The sequence below is a fragment of the Serinus canaria genome, chromosome 2 (assembly GCF_022539315.1).
Source record: "Serinus canaria isolate serCan28SL12 chromosome 2, serCan2020, whole genome shotgun sequence".
Lineage (NCBI taxonomy): Eukaryota > Metazoa > Chordata > Aves > Passeriformes > Fringillidae > Serinus > Serinus canaria.
Window position 1 is genome coordinate 25,690,498 of NC_066315.1, and position 16,739 is coordinate 25,707,236.

The 16,739-nt window shown below is 41.7% G+C and overlaps 1 protein-coding gene across 8 annotated transcripts; it reads left to right on the forward strand.

Annotated features, from left to right (window-relative positions):
• The first annotated feature begins 1,329 nt into the window (after nucleotides 1–1,329).
• Nucleotides 1,330–15,906, forward strand: C1GALT1 (core 1 synthase, glycoprotein-N-acetylgalactosamine 3-beta-galactosyltransferase 1). 8 transcript variants are annotated; one of them, XM_050970979.1, is made up of 5 exons: nucleotides 1,986–2,124; nucleotides 3,416–3,926; nucleotides 7,669–7,908; nucleotides 9,552–10,219; nucleotides 11,413–15,906. In XM_050970979.1, the coding sequence occupies exons 2-5, from the start codon at nucleotides 3,920–3,922 to the stop codon at nucleotides 11,620–11,622; spliced, it is 1,125 nt and encodes a 374-aa protein (XP_050826936.1). In that variant the 5' UTR covers nucleotides 1,986–2,124; nucleotides 3,416–3,919; the 3' UTR covers nucleotides 11,623–15,906. The 8 variants fall into 8 exon arrangements, with proteins under 8 accessions (XP_018764985.1, XP_030088515.1, XP_050826936.1 ...); XM_050970981.1 differs by having other exon boundaries at nucleotides 1,995–2,124; nucleotides 3,834–3,926; XM_050970978.1 differs by lacking the exon at nucleotides 1,986–2,124 and having other exon boundaries at nucleotides 2,255–3,568; nucleotides 3,834–3,926.
• The last annotated feature ends 833 nt before the right edge of the window (nucleotides 15,907–16,739 follow it).

Sequence of the window (16,739 nt, forward strand, 5' to 3'; positions counted from 1 at the left end):
CTTCTGATGAAACTAGTTCAAGAACATACTGTTCACCAAGTTGCTCGTAATTTTAATTTAAAGGGGGTAGCAGAGTGGGATGGGGCAGGAATGAGAAACTATGACCCAGAGTAATGTGAGAGCTTCCTAAATTGGATCATTCAGCATCTCCTAAATGACTCAAGGCCACACTTCAAGCGCTGGGTCCAGCTGTGGGTCCCTCACTTCAGGAAAGACATTGAGGTACTGGAGCATGTCCGGAAAAGAGCAACAGAGCTGCTGAACAGTCTGGAGAATTAGTCATATGAGGATCAGCAGAGAGAGCTGGGGGTGTTTAGCCTGGAGAAAAAAAAAGGGTCAGGGGAGACCTTATCATCCCCAAAGCTGCCTGAAAGGAGGTTGAAGCCAGGGGTGGGCTGTGCTCTTCTCCTGGGCAACCAGCAACAGGACAAGAGGAAGCGGCCTCAAGCTGCACATGGGGAGGTTCAGATTGGACATCATTAAGAATTTCTTCATGGAAGGGGTTGTTAAACATTGGAATGGACTGCCCAGGGAGGTATGGAGTCACTGTCCCTGGGGGCATTCAAGACATCCCTGGATGTGGCACTGAGTGCTGGGGTCTAGTTGACAAAGTGGTGTTCGGTCACAGGTCAGACTCAGTGACCTTGGAGGTCTTTTCCAACCTAAATGGTTCTGTGATTCTGTGTGACCCATCGTCCAGAGAAAAAGAAGTAAAAACAGACATGAAAATGGAGCTGAAAGGACACACCCCGAGGTGATAATTGTTTTGGAGAGGGGGAGACAGAAGGAAAATACACACATCTAGAGCTATGATGAGGGAAACCTATGGTTTGGACTGAACCCACGGACAGGCTGGAGAAAGCATGGAGGAGAGCAGGAAAACCAAGAACAGTGTGTGCAGTGACCCCCATTTACAGAAACACTAATGGCCCTCAGCATGGACCAGTCCTTCTCTGCACGTACCCGCACCCAGTACTTAAAAAACAACACATACACGCACAATCCCCCCAAACAAACCACAACACAAACCTTCTATCTAGTAACTGCAGAGCTCCATTATCTACCCAATGCTTGCAAAATGTTATTTTTTCAGTTACACTGTAATGAAAAACACTTTCCAAATCTGAAATTCCTCTCATTTAATATGTTTTTTCCCTAAGAAAATCACCGACAGATAAACGTCAAGAGCTGTTGGAAAGGTAGGCAGCGTTAGCACAGGGAGATAAGAAGCGATTGCAGAGGGCTCGGTATCCTAGCAACATCCCTTGCAGTTGCCTAATGGTATTTTGGAAGAGCAGCGGCTCCAGACCGGCTGAAGTGAGGGGAATGAGGGGTTGGAGCGCAGCGGAGCTCCGCAGCCCGGCCTGAGCGCCCGGCACTGCCGCTCCCAGGCAGGACCAGGCGGGCGAGAGCGAGGTAACGCAGCGGAAGGGCGGGTGGGCAGCGCTGCCCGGGACATTTCCCCGCCGGCCGTGCCCGCAAAGGCACCGCCGGAGCGCCGCGCCGCTCACCGACTGCTGGCAGCTCCGGGGAGCTGCCGCTTTGCGCTCCTCAGTTCCTCCCGCGCCCTCCCCTTCCCGCCGGGACGTTTTTCCCCGCACCCCTCGAAGTCCGGGCCGAGCCACCCGGCGCGGCGGACAGGCCGGCCACCGCTCTCACACAGCGGCTTCGGCCTGGGGCGCCCGCCCTCGCCCACCGCCGCACGCCGGGAGGCGCGGGCGCTACTCGCGGCCCGGCCCGGCGACGTGGCCGGGCTCCCGGTGGATGGGGAGGAAGGGGCGGATTCCCGTGACCGCGCCGGGGGACGGGACGGGCGGGGGCGCGCTGCCACGCAGCGGAGCGGCCGCCGCGGCGGGAACGGGGTTAAAGCCGCGCGTGCCGGGAGAGCCCCGCCCCCGGGCCGCCCGCCGGCCAATGAGCGGGCGGCGGGGCCGCGTCGCTCCCGCTCCCGCGCCCGCCCCGGGGTGGCGCGCGGCATGGCGCGGGGCGGGCGCGCGATGGGGCCGGCGGCGCGGGGCGGCGGGGTCGGCGGGGGCCGGGGCCGGCCCTGCGCGCGGCCAGCGGGTGCCCGCTCGCTGTCGCGCGGCTGAGCGCGCTCCGGGGCCCCGCGCGGCGGCCCGAGAGGTGAGGGGGGACCGGGCCGGGCCGGGCCGGGCCGGGGGCGGCGGGGTCGGGCCTCGGGGGCAGCGTCCCGCCCGCGGGGACGGGGCGGGAGGAGGCGGCCGGGGAGCTGCTTGTCAGCCCGGCGGCGAGAAGGGCGTCCGCGGCTGCAGGGACGGCAGGTGCCCGGCTGCGCGCCTGGGAAGGAGAGGCTCCAGAGCAGGGGCATCTCTGGAACAGCGCGAGTCCCCTGGAGCCCAGCGGAGGGAGCAAGGTGCCCGGGGAGCCGCTGCTCCCGCCCCCGCCGCGGGGACTTCCTGGGCGGACGCTCGTAGCGAGGGCTACGCTGGCAGAGGGCTGGGGAGCCGTGCTTCGGCCGCGGGCACTTGTTGCCGAAGGACGGCGTCAGCTTTTGGAATGAGGAAGGAGGAGCCAAATCTCCCTTCCAGCTCCCCGGTACTGTGGATTGTTACACGTCTTGTTTCAGTGTGGTTCTTGGCCTTCTGTGCCGAAGTACCTTACTTTGATGGTTTGTATTTTCTGGTAGAACAAGCAGGAATTCATTTGAAAGAAATGCTTATAACATTAGGTATTTGAAGTGGAAGGATACGATCTGTGCTTAGTCGATAGGGAACTGCAGAGGCTCACGGAAATCCTAGATGCAGACAGCATTAGCGAATGCACTATTTGTGCATTTAGCTGCATTTCAGAAGCATGCGAATATACAGAGCAAGTAGCAATAAATGTGACTTCAGGAGCAGAAGGTGTGCCCAGCTAACTACGTTTTTTCCTACATTTGGGTCGAATTATTCTGATGTGTTGTGTGACTAGTAAGGACGTGGTGGTAGAGATCAATTTCATTGCTGATTATGCAGCTCTCAAAGGACATTTACATTGTTTCATCATTCGAGCTTCCCCCTTGATTCCTAAGTAAGGGATACAAGAAAGAATCAGTCCCGTAGGTGGGTTTAACTTAATCGAATCTTAAAGTGATTATGGAATGATAGTGGGATAAACATGTTTAATATTAGAGTTGTGTTCTGCATTCTGTAAATTTCAAAATCCTAGATATGATGGTTGCGAAGTTTTTTGGGAGTTTTTTCCTTGTTATGTTGTTTTGGTGTTGGGGTATTTCCACTTGTTTGTTTGGTATTTTGTTTAATGTGTTTTGCTACATGGTCCATGTTTGTCCAAGTTTGTGTAAAAGTATTAATTTTAAAAGTGGGTTGGGTGTTTTTTTTGGTGGTGGGGCCAAGCTCTTGCCATATATTCATATTGCATTGTTTTCCCTTAAATTTCCATTGGCTTGTGGAAGTGACCTAAAGCCCTTATCAGAACAGCAGGGTGAGAGCAGTAATTTAGATGAACATGTTCAAAGGCTCACCAGCAGGATGCACAGAGACACAGTCTCGTCAGAGGAGTCAGCCCCTGGTTCTGTCACTGGGGAGCCACCAGCCCCACTGCCCAGGTGAGGTGTGCAGCAAGAGCAGTCCCCAGGAGGGCTGTCTGGAACAGCTCACAAGATCGAGGGGGTTAACTGCCTAGAAAATATGGGTCACATGGGATGCAAGAGAAAAGCATCTGTGACTGCACAAAATTATGGGGCACTCCTGGGAGGGACTAAAGGAAGGTGTTCGAGGAGGAACAAGTATGGGAAAATAAGAGGGCCTGGTCAGTCTGTTTGACTGTGTCCTAGGCCAGATTGCCATAGTGTGTCCCCTTTTCTCATTAAGGTGCCTTTCTAGCTGTTCTGCTGGGTGAGAGGACTCTGTGCCCTATTCTCGTGTGCATTCTGAGCCCGAAGTGCCGGTGACTGGAGATGCACAGTAAGTTGTAGGGATCTCTGTGCCTGCTGTGCCAGCAGCTGGGGGAACTGCAGTGAGTGAGGCCCTAATGCCCAGCAGCTGGGAGCCCCAGAGGCTGGTGTGTCTGCAGTGCTGTAACTGGGGAGAGCGGGATGCCCGGGTACAGTGTTGGCAAGGATGCCAGCGTGTGGTTACTCGTGAGTATCACACTGAGCTAGCCAGTGAGCTGGATTAAGAGGCTTGGGAGGCAGGCTTTGAGGCAGCTTTAAGTGTATGACAGGTACCAGTGAGATCAGAGGGTCGTCAGTTTGACAAGGGGCAGGGCTCTGGGGTATTTGAGGATTCAGGCTTGGTTGCTGAATAGGTTGAGGGTCTGAGAGCAGTTACAGAGGGATCCATGTTGTGTGTATGTGTATATTCCCCAGCAGCAGGCCTTTTTCCTGGGCAGCTGTGGGGAGGAGCAGCATAAGGCCAGGCCATGTTTGTGTCTGCATGAACACTTGTTTTTCTCTGTGCTGGTCTCTGTGGTCAGCCATGTGTATATGCATCTTTGCAGAGCCATGGGAATATGTCCTCAGCCTGGCTGGATCTGGGCACATGGAGTTGCAGCAGCCTTGTTGTCAGTGGGCTGCCAGGTTCAGCAGCCCCTAACACAGGAAATGTAGTTTTTCTGTAAGCTTGAAGATGTAGAAATTGTTGATTCATGAAATTTAAATTTAGAACCAAATCTTCAATGACTGTTACATTGTGATAGAATTTGAAAATATTTGTTGTTTTTATTGATGTGAATAGGGCTACCTACATGAATATCTAAACATCTGTATTTATTTAAGCTTCCATGATAGGGCAGTGGAGCATAAATTAAATTCAAACCTAGCCTTTTATTGTAGGTGTTTTTTAACATAGTGTGTTTTTTTTTACTCAAGAAGTAAAAGTAGACATTTCCTTCTCTAAATGCCATAGACTCGTAGCATCACAAAATGGTTTGAGTTGGAAGGAAGAAGGAACATTTAGAAATCATCCAACCCCTTTTAAAGTCAACCCCCTGCCATGGGCAGGGACACCTCTCATTAGCTCAGGTGGCTCAGAGCCTCATCCAGCCTGGCCATTATTGTTTTGCGTGTCCTCCCCCAGAATAAGTCCATGTGTAGAAGAGAATATCACTAAGGAGTGGAAATGTTTATCAACTGACCTTCCTTTTAGGCATTTTCTGGTTCTTCCAGTGTAATGCTGTAGTGTTCAGTTATTTTTGCTGTCACGGTAAAAGACTTAGTTTATGTGAAATGTCAAGATATCATAAAAAATGAAAATTTCTGTCCTGTTTACTGTTGGAGTTAATAGACATGTGGTTATATACCCACACATGTTTTTAGTCACCCATTCTGTTGGTATAAAATTGATAGAATGATAAGCAGATTATTTTAGATTGAAAACTGTAACTAGAGGCATTTTGTATCAAATGTGAAATACAGCTACTCCCTGCCCTGAGAAATCCTCTTTGTATGTGAAGTACTGCCAAATCAGCTTCTGATTTCCAATGTGATGGGTGCACTTTTTTCATTTTTCAGCATTTCCAGCACATTTAATTTTTTTCTATAGAATTCAGTTGTGCATAATTTCATAGTTAAATGAGCAGCAATTATTTTCAAGTTATTTTCAATTTTTCTCTCCTAGCAAGAGTAATTTTGACAGCTGTTGGAGCAGATAACTGAAATTGTATGGCAGAGATACACCTAATATTGAAAGTAGAGCAGTGGAAACCTTTTCTTTTAGAAGATGGTGTAGGTACCCTGTGGGCCTGCATAGGTTTGTATATTTCCCCACTTTGAATATACAAAAAGAAGGCATTGTTTTATTTTGGCCATCTCCCTGTGTGTATTGCAAATTTTGAGGGGACTTTGTGGTGATAGATGGGAAAGAAAAAACAAAAAAAATAATCTTAGTACACTAGATCCTTTGCATTGTCATATGCTGCTTGTATGCATGCTTGTATTGTTTGTTTGTTTTTGGTTTTGGGTTTTTTTAGGGTACCTGATCAAAATATTCATGTTTTCTTCCCAATTTAGTGGTGTAAAAGACATTAGAAATAAAGCTGTCAACCAAGTAATTTTTTAAAGGCCTGTGTCACAAATGACTAGACAGTAAGTTTTCAACTTTGTGACATGATGTATAAAGGCAATCACTTGTCTCCACCAGGATGTAGTACTGAATTTAGGGAAGACAATGTGCAATCAAAAAATTGAATAATGTGCTTGTTCATATTGAAGAACTGCAGCTCCTTATCAACCACAGTTATAATAATTTAAAAAAAAATATATATATTCATGCACCCTGTACATTTCTTGATTTTTATTTTGTGCTGTGAGTTGCGTTTTCAATTTTATTTCCTTTTTCTAGCAGTGTGGAAAGAAAAGCATTACCACGTGTGAGAGCTGCTTCACTCTCAAATGTTCTTGACCTGCATGTGTACAGTAAATCTGATGGATTTCTGAAAGTGCCAGCCTAATAACATGCACACATGTGTTCCATCCTTTGCTCTCCCTTCAGGAGAGCAGAAGAACAGACAGAAAGCTGGAATTTGGAGTGTGTGTTGCTGCACAGTGATTGATGCAGCTTGCTTGGGGACAGTTTCCAATGCCCTGCCCAGGCAGTGGGAGGAGGGGATGCAGGCTAAATGAGTTGTTTTGGTGGCTGCAGCTCTTCTCTGATCGATGGTTTTCATCGACACTCTGTGCAGTCCATAATTTTCTTTTTTGGGCTCCCTCATGAACTAAATTGGGTTCTGCTCACTGTCATTAATAATGATCCTAATGGAGGGAACATCATTGACTTGTTTGCAAGGCTCTGGCTTGAATTCAGTCTGTATTTAATAGTCTATGTTTTTGTAGTTTAGTCCTGAGTTAATAGAAAATAGCTCAACTCTTTCCAAAGATGAAAAGCCCTCAACAACTTGAAATTAGTTTTCAAGTGTTTATTAAAATTCACACTTGTTTTGAATGCACAGAACTCCCTTTATGCAGGCATAGCTACTAATGTGGTTTAATATAACGGTCAGCTAAGTCCTGTAATTTTTGAAGTGCAGAGGAGGCTTCAAGGCTGATGTACTTGTTTCTTCTCTTCCTTTGAAAGATTAGTGTTTCTATATGAAAATTCAAATGTTGCCTTACTCTTTTTTCTGAAAGTCAATCCTCAGTAATTCCTAAAAGTGTAAGGAAAATTGCCCTATTTTGGGAGTAGATTTGCTTTTATAACACTTCAAAATCTGCTTGTGATGGACATATGTTAAGAATTCCTGTAATATACGTTTGGCTGGAGTTTTAAGAACATCTTGTGACCATTTTGTATCTTGACCTGTAGATGGTCATCTTGACCTGGAGATGATTGGTCATCATCTTTTAGCTTCATAATAGACTTAGGTATTACATTTTAAAGTGCAGTTTTGTAGGCTGGAGAGAATAAAAATGTGTACATATATTACAGTTTTATAAAGCTTCTGCACTTCAGTGTATGCATTCTTGTTTAAATGTTGTATAAATGTAATTAATAGGTTGTTTATGTACAGCCACTATCAATGGATGTACAATTTTATATTGATATTTGCATTGGTCTTGTACTTAAATTTCTGTGCAAGCCTGAGGCAGCTGAAACTGAGCTAGAATTGAGTCTAGCTCAGTTTTCAGAGATTTAGTCCTTGATTTTTTCCTATAGTTTTAGATTTGATTACTATGTTAAGTCTAATGTATTTTTCATTTGGTTTTGACAGTGTCTCACCTTCAGGAGATGGCCTCTTCTAAGTCTTTGATGAACCTTCTAACCTTCACTTTTGGCTCTGCAATAGGATTTTTTGTCTGCTATCTTCTGTTTAGCATTATACTAGAAGAACAGGTTAAGATCCAGCCCCATGTTCTTCACAATGATCCACATGGTCAGCACTCAGCAGATACTGACAATAATCAGCTGCAAGGACAAATGAATTTCAATGCAGATGCTGGACAGCATAAAGGTATTTTGTTACACCTGACTGGTTAGCAAATGTCTTCCCTTTTCATGCATTGCAAAACATTACTTCTTCACTGCCAAAAATTTATATGAGTCATTTTCATGCAGTTTCCTCGTGTTCAGGTTACATCTAAATAACTTTTTTCTCCTGAGGTCTACTGTATGGTGGTTTTCTTAGTTTACATTTTTATTACAGTAGTAATTTTTTTTTTCCTTAAGAGTCCAACTGTTTGTCTACCTTCTGTATCCAGATTTGTGGAGCAGTAACTTTTCAAATGACACCAAATGGCAGTTTTGCTAAGCAGATGTCTTTGGTAGCATTGTAGATGTGGCTGGATTGGTTTTTAGTCTTAAGAAGCTAATTTTGGACAACTTCTAACTTTTAATCTAGCCTCTAAGATAAAGCTAAAATACAATATTTTAAAAATTGCTTTTTGGTATGATTAGTAAAACACAGAATTGGAGCAGGGGGGCAAAGGGAGACACTGTGGGCATGATTTGCCAAGCTGATTGCACAGCAGTCCAGGTACAGATTGCTGTTTCCAGTCAAAGCCAGAGAAGTTCTCTTGCACTCTGGTTATTTTTATTTTTCCAGGGAAGGTAGACCCTTCCAACACTTCAGGAATACTTTTACACTTTACATATTTCATTAAATGAGTTCATTCTAAATCCCAAATACAGGGAGTGTTTGAGTAGGGACAGCTTGGATGAGAAAAATTGCACTGCAATGCATTTGCTGAAGATATTACTAAGTAACTTGTTATTTAGACATATTTAAACTCCAAATGTTGTAAGATGAGTGTGAGAGTGTTTCACTTGTAATTGTAGAACATTGTTGCATTGTCAGAGAAATCTGACTTATAGTTGCATAAAATATAAGCAGGAATATTTTGGTACTAATTATGCAGATTTCACTGTCCATGAAATATTCTTTTGTGTGAGCTAAAATCTTTCTGTATGTATCAAGTGAAAATGTTTCTTTAAGAGCAATGAATGCTTTGAAAAACATTGTTTCACACCTCTGATAACTGTCTTTATTCTGCTGGATTGGTGCAAGTAAAAGCATGTTATCAACAATGACAGTAGTTTCATAGTATCCTAAATTACTTAATCTGATAAATTATTTCTATTATTTACCATTTATTTTATTCTTAAAACACATTTTGCTGGTTTAGAAATATTCATTAGGTTTTGTTAGTTAATATATAAAAGAGCTGATTAGCTTTCTATGTTGTAATAATCAAGTTGTATTCATTGTGAATGGCAAAAATACTCTGTTTTAAAATTTTCATTAGTCTTCCAAGACCATAAAGAGGTTGCCTGTGAGCAGTTTTTATGTAGAAATCAAGGTTTGCTAAAGCCACACTTTCCTGAACAGAGACCCATTTTGATATGACTCTTCCACTCTCCTTTATCTTGTGCAATTGAAATAGCTTTAAGAATTTTAATCTTTGAGAGTCTTGTTTGTTTCCTTCCAGAATCTAGCCTGGAATTCATTAACTGGTACATTTGGAAGCAAAAGCCTCTTTTCTGTCTGCATGTCTTTTCTCTCTAGAAACAGAGTATTTGAGGAGAGAGGGAGATTGCTGTTAGTTTGTTTGTCAATCACCTCTAATATGGTTTTACAACTTTTCTCTTTTTTTTTAGATGAGGATAAAAATATTGCAGAAGGACTGTATCACAAGGTGAAAATACTGTGTTGGGTCATGACTGGACCTCAAAATCTAGAAAAGAAAGCCAAGCATGTTAAGGCCACTTGGGCCCAACGCTGTAATAAAGTACTTTTTATGAGCTCTGAGGAAAATAAAGACTTCCCAGCTGTGGGCCTAGAAACCAAAGAAGGCAGGGATCAACTGTACTGGAAGACTATTAAAGCTTTTCAATATGTATATGACAATTATTTTGATGATGCTGATTGGTTTATGAAAGCAGATGATGATACATATGTTATATTGGACAATTTGAGATGGCTTCTTTCAAAATACAGTCCTGAACAACCAATATACTTCGGAAGGAGGTTTAAGCCTTATGTGAAACAGGGCTACATGAGTGGAGGAGCAGGATATGTTCTGAGCAAAGAAGCTCTGAAGAGATTTGTTGCTGCATTTAAAACGAACAAATGCACTCACAGTTCGTCTATTGAAGATCTGGCACTAGGAAAATGCATGGAGATCATCAATGTGGAAGCAGGAGATTCTAGGGATACAAGTGGCAGAGAAACCTTTCATCCGTTCGTTCCAGAACATCACTTAATCAGAGGATACCTACCAAAAACATTCTGGTACTGGAATTACAATTACTATCCTGCTGTAGAGGTAAGTCCTGAGGAACCTGGTATCCATTTTGTCAAGTGCATCTTTTCATGTGTGTGAGCGTGTGATTGTGTAAATTAGCATTAGGTGAAAGAACTCAAAAACAGGATTTGGAATTTTTTACATATTAAAGCTGAAAAAGAGTCTTGTTCTTCAGTAGATTTTTTTTTTCATTGTAAAGCAGCAATCTATTTTTATACTTGTATTCAGCAGCTAAAGCATTTTTGTAGCTTAAACCAGCTGTATGATACTGTATTTTGTGTGTCAGGAGGCAGCAGCTTTAGCTAAGGCTGCAGTGCATGGGTGGCTGGGCTGTGGACAGTTCCATCTGTAACTGATTCAGAATGGAAATTGCCTGTGTGGTCCTGTCCTGTCGTACCTGTGCCTGGATAGAGACTACTTCATCTGGTAACAAAGTCAAACTATATTGATCAAACTTCATAAGTATTGAAAGAATGACAGTTACATAGCAGTTGTTCTCTTTAAATATTTAATCTTTGTTCCAGTTGGATTCGAAATATAAGCAACTCCGCAATCAAAGCTGCTGGAAAAAGAAACCCCAAAATTGTGCTCCAGGAAAGTGTTCTCAAACTTGAGCTATAAAATATAAGTTGTGACAAATGTCTTAACAATGATCCTGTAGCTCTTAATAATGTCAGTGAAATCAAGACATTTAAAACAAAATTCTGCAATTACTTGTTACAAGTCTCTATCAGTAGGAAGTTAGATCCTGACAATTCTGCTGTGTAATATGTCAACACAAACAGCTGCAGGTACACACACGTTTTGCTTGTACATTCTGTCTGGATGCTGACGTAGGTAACAGGCACTTATTGTTTTATATATAAATGTTACTCATTTAGGTCTGCTTGCTGCTTCTTGGTGCTGTTTAAACACCAGCATCAAAAATTAAGTATGGAAAAGCATAAAACCTCTGACTTTAATGAGGGCAGCTAGTTTTTTCACTGGCTTGATCACAGGAGCAAGAGACTTTGTCAGCTTCATTTTGTAAAGATGCCTTGGCAGATATGTCTGGTACATTTTGCTTGCCTAACATAACTTTTGAAGTATACATGACTGATAGCAGTGAATTTCTTACCATTAAATCAAGTATTTCTTTGAATTCTGCCCAGATCTTTAATCCAGGGCATGCTTTGCAATTCTTGCTGATTGTTTTGCTTTGTTTTGTGTTTCAGGGTCCTGGATGCTGCTCTGATCTAGCAGTTTCATTCCACTATGTTGACTCTGTGACTATGTATCATTTGGAATATTTGATTTATCATCTTCGTCCATATGGGTATTTGTATAGGTACAATCCTGATTCATCAAAGAATCCAGAAGAGCAGAGCGAAAATGAAGCACTAGAGAATAATCAAAAGCTAAAGCAGAAAACTTCTGAGAGCTAATTGGACTTTGAAAAAACCAAAAAGTAGCCAGTACAATGAGTAAGAGTCTCCTCAAACTAGTGCATGAAGCTTGTGGACTGAAATTACTCCTGGCGATTCTTATTTCAAAAATCAAGTCGGCAGCACTTCTTGTCACCATGTGTACAATAGAGTCTGGTGCTGGCTCTGACTGCTTGGGATAGTGTGACCTTGCAGCTCTGCCCACGAAGATTTGGGGCCCTCAAGCTGTGAAATTGAAGGTTGCTTTGCTACAGTAATATTTGGGAAAATTTGTATGAAAACCATAGTGGACAGGTTCACAGATGATCGTACCCCATTTCTGTTCCCTTTTCTGTTCTCCTCTATTTCCTTTCCATTAAGTCAGTTCTAATATTAGAAATTGGATGCTGCCCAGTCCAACACATCTTGATGGCTTTCTGAGGTATTCTCAACATCTTGAAGTTACTTTGTGTACCTTGCCCTAAAAGTAAGGCAGAGACACGGAATTAGGTTCTCCAATCTGCTTTGCCTTAACAAAAGAATGGCAGAATTTCACTCACAAGAGTAATCTGAATTGTTTGAGAAACAGAATTCACTGCTATGAATTACTTATAAAGTTCTAAATTCTGTTGTGGAAAACAATATGAAGTTTTTGGGAGGAGTACTCTTCTGGAGAGAAACCAGAAACAGCTACTGTTGTTTAAGTTGCTGAGGTGATGCAAGCTGTTTACATATTTGCCTGTGGGTTTTTTTTTCCATTTCAGTTTTATTAACTTATCTTTTTTGGTTGAATGGATATAAAAATTCGTCATAGCATTTCTCAGCCTAAGGTAGATGCTTTTGAAAATAGAAATCTGTCTTCTATTCTTTTATCCCACTTGCCACATAAACCAAGAAGAATAGTATCTTAGTGAAGTTGCATTGTAACAACTTGGTTTCAGCCACTATTTTAATTAGTTTGTTTCCATTTTAATTTTCACTAGAAGTTAAAATTCTCAGATACAGAAATGTCCTATTTTAAAACTGCGCCAAAGCCAGTTTATTTGGTTGAAGTACTTAATTTCACTTTTCTGAACATTTTTTCTTCCACTTTAAAAAATTTTTTCTGTATCTGCTTCTTGTTACCTTTTTCAGCACAAAGTGTTAAATGATCCTTTTTTTCCCTGTTTTTGGAGCTCAAGTGCGTAGTTATTCAGGTAAGCAGGCCTGAATGCAGGAATCTTTCAAAGTGCATTAACTTTCTCCACTACTTCATAAGTATCTCTGCCTTTTAACTGGAAACACTTTCTTGATGGGGGACAAAATAGGTGTTTTAATTACTGATTTTTTTTCAGAGATCAAATGTATGTTTTATAGAGTTACTATAAAACTTTCTGTTTTTCTCCTTTTCAAATTGAGTGAATAGCAGTATGGTGAATGGGATTAAGCATGACATGTTGTGTTTTATTCCACACTTGAACAGAAGTTCCTTCATCTTTTTGTTATTTTTCACCTTCATCATATTGATGAATTTGGACATAACCTAATTACCTCCAGTCTTTGTTTTGAAAAGGGCACATAGTGGTAGCAGACAGCCTTATTTACTACTGCTGGTCCTTCAGGATGTTCCTGGAAGATGATGTTACCATAAAGTACTGGAATTTTTTTCTTCCCAAAGGTAGTTCTAGTACAGATTGGAGTTCTTTCTGTTGTCCAACAGTAAAGTCATTACTTTCTTTCTGACCATTGCTCTGCAGCATGATGGTAATTACTGAAACAGCTCATGGTGTTGAAATGTTGCATACATCTTCTCTGCCTGAATGTAGGCTGAGTTCATCTGTCAGGTATTGGTTAAATAGTTCCTGCAGGGTTAAATCTCTTGGTCTTTATGAGCAGCACTGCTTCTGAAGTACTGATAGGGACATGAGCTTTATTTTGTGTTAATTGACTAACGTAGAACATTACAACTGCATTGGTTTAAGAAAGGAAATAGTCCCCAGTTTGCTGTAGTCAGAGGGATGTTTGTCCAGAGGACAGTGGATGTTAACATGCTGAAAGGTGCTTTCTTCTGTGAGATAAATATTTATCCCACATGCAGCACAAACCAATTGTATTGTGAAATCCATATGGAATTGATAACTCCAATGGCATTGTTCAAACAAGCAGTTAAAATACTTAAGGAAGTTACAAAATGAAATTGAGATCCCAACCTAATCTCTTTGTAAATTCAGCCCATGTAAAAGATCTCTTGAACTACTGTACAGTTCCTTAATTTCTGCTTCCTTCTTCAGTTCATCCACGGGGATTTAAAGATTTTCTACCACAACAGGCAGAACTAATCCTGCATATTTTCTGTAGATTTGTGTTGTGTGTTTGCCCTGTGCTGTCCTGTGAAGCATTTCCTCTTTATGTTCCTTACTGTCCTGACTATCCAGTCTCTGGCTTTCCAGTTTCATCCAGCATAATTCTCAGGTGGACAGGAGGAAGCAGGACATTTGAGCTCCACACAGGTTGTTTGCTGGGAGAACAAGGTAAACCAGCCACTGCTGAGCTCAGGGCGAAGCCTTTTCTCAGCAGCAGTTCTAGTTCTTATCTGCTGCCCAGCTGAGACTTGTGGGTTTAGCAGAGCAGGATGGGAAAATATCCCCTTCTACAAGGAAAATATCCCCTTCCACAAGATGTGCAGGACTGCAGAGAGACTGGAAAAGTAAAGGAGAAGGTTCCCTTTCTGAAGGGAACAAGGCTAAGGACATACTACCTTGTGATAAATGGGTGGCCTGTCTGGAGAAATAAGTAGCCTTTTCTTTAAATGTCAGTTGTTTTAAAGTGTCCTTGTGCATAGGCCTCTGAATCTATTTATTTTGCCTTTATAACAGCATTGCAAAGAATTATTTTTCTTTCCAGACAAGCTTGAAAAGTATCAGGTTTTACATTCTGTGATTATAACAGAGACCTGTTGTTCTCTGTTGAATTGTATTGCCACAACCATGAGCTGATACCTCTGAAATAATTGGTTTCTATCTCACTGCCTTCAGAAGCCTCAGTGGACAAGGTTGGAATGTGAACAGTATAATTTTCACGTACAATATTACACTAATATTAGTAGTCTGCTATTTCACTCTCAAGTCTTTGTGCTTTGAGAAGTTATTTATTGAATTTGAGAAGTTTTGCAGCCCAAGGAGGCTGTATTTCAGATGGAGAGACTTCCTGAGGCACAGCAGCATGGGTTTACTTAGGCCATGCAGATTATTTCTCTGTGGTTTGGTTTCTAAAAGAGGTTTCTTGATTTTATAAAACCTAAAAGCTTTCATTGGTACCATAGTGATTTAAATTACCCATTTAAAATTTTTGAACTATTTTCTTGAAATTACTAGGCAGTGGATGTGGGAGTGTCCCCATGTGTGAGAGAGTAACATTTTAACCTTGTGGTTAAATGTGATTTCGCTTAAGAAAGTGGTTCATGTGGTTTCACTTCAGGAAAGATTGACAATGGCAAGAAATTACTTTGTAATCACTAGTCTTAATCAGAGGAGAGTATTAGTGTTTGTTTGCAGAGGAGAGTATTAATCTTTGTTTGCAGAAAAAGACCAATTTTAATCTTCTTTTACTCCCAATAATTTTTGCAGTCTGTGTTATTTAAGAGCTTATACTCTGGTGATGTTTATACCATCTCATTTTGTGGAAGCTCTTTTCACAGCACTTTTGCCTTTAAGGACACTTTCTTTGCTTTGCTTTGGTGGGGGTGTATATTAAAAATCACTTTTTCTTCAGCTGTTACCATTTGATCTGTCACGCTTGCAGAAGTATAAATGTCAGTATTTGAGTAGCTGATAGACCTCTTATAAATGCTTTGTTATCTGAGCAGAGTGTTTTGTCTTTGTATGACAGAAAAGTGTGGGTTATTTCTCTGCTGTACCTGTTACTGATGCTGATAGTGCACGCACAGATAAAAATAGACCCCTCAATACAGGACCACTGGGAAAGGCAGTTTTTGTCCTTTTTCTGTCAAGAAATCTTCTGTGGAACTCCAAAAGTGTGATTTGTTTTGTTTTACCATATTGTATTTAAAATACTCCACAAATGTTATTAATAGTCTAAAATAATTAAATATTGCTGCTGGACAGTATGCTCCACTTAAAACCTGTGAATGTTTCACTTTGCAATTATAGGTAGTTGTGTTCCTAATGGCAGATAAAAGTTGGTGATTTGTCTGGAATGGTCACCATATGGATTTGTTTCTTAAATACCTTCTTTGAAGTGCCTTTGACCAATTTTTATCATCAAAATTAAGTTGAGAATTGAATAAATAAAATAAGTTATCTCATACACAGTTCATGTCTGTCTTCATTTACACCTTCTGCATGCTAGTGGTGTTGCAAAGCAGCACAGTCTAGTGTAATAAAAATGTTCTTGCTTTCTCTCTAGGGTGGGTACAGGAAATTCAAAAAGCCTTTTCTCACTTGTTATGATTCTATGATTCTGTATTTATGCTATTAACAAAATAGCAAGCTACCCAGAAAACAAAGTTAGTAGATTTTTAAAGTGCAAAATGATTAAGTGCTAGTACCAGATTCACATAAGCAGGCAGCTGTTTCTTCAGTGTCTCTGTATTATTACAGATTCCTGAATGAACTGACAACTACTGATAGCTCAGAAATAAAGCAAAACTGTCCAAAATTAATCATCTTGTTTAAAAAAAAAAAAAAAGGATTTATTCTTTCAGTGACCCTCTTATTTCTGAAAAAAATGACCTGTTAAAATTTAAAAGTTGTGCTTTCTAAGCTAAATGTTTGTGCAGAACAGCATGCGGCACTTGGACAGCTGGGAGGTGTCTTTCCATCTGGAACTCTGGTTGTTGGAGGAGGTGTTGGCAGAAGCACAGTACAGCTGTGTGTCATTACCTTAAGTACTGTAATAGACCCGGCTAATACTATTAACCCGGATTAATTAACTGTTTCATTTCAAAGTGCAGGAAACGGGTGACAACCAGTTTAGCCGAGCTCAAAAGCTGGGGTATTTAAGGGAACAAGAGCCAATTGAACAGACCATAAAAGCTCCTGTCAAGTTTCAGGCAAAGGTTATGCTTTTATGTGGTGGTGCTGCTGTAACTTACAAATTGTCAGGATCAGACTACATCCAACACATTGCAGGGCAGTGCA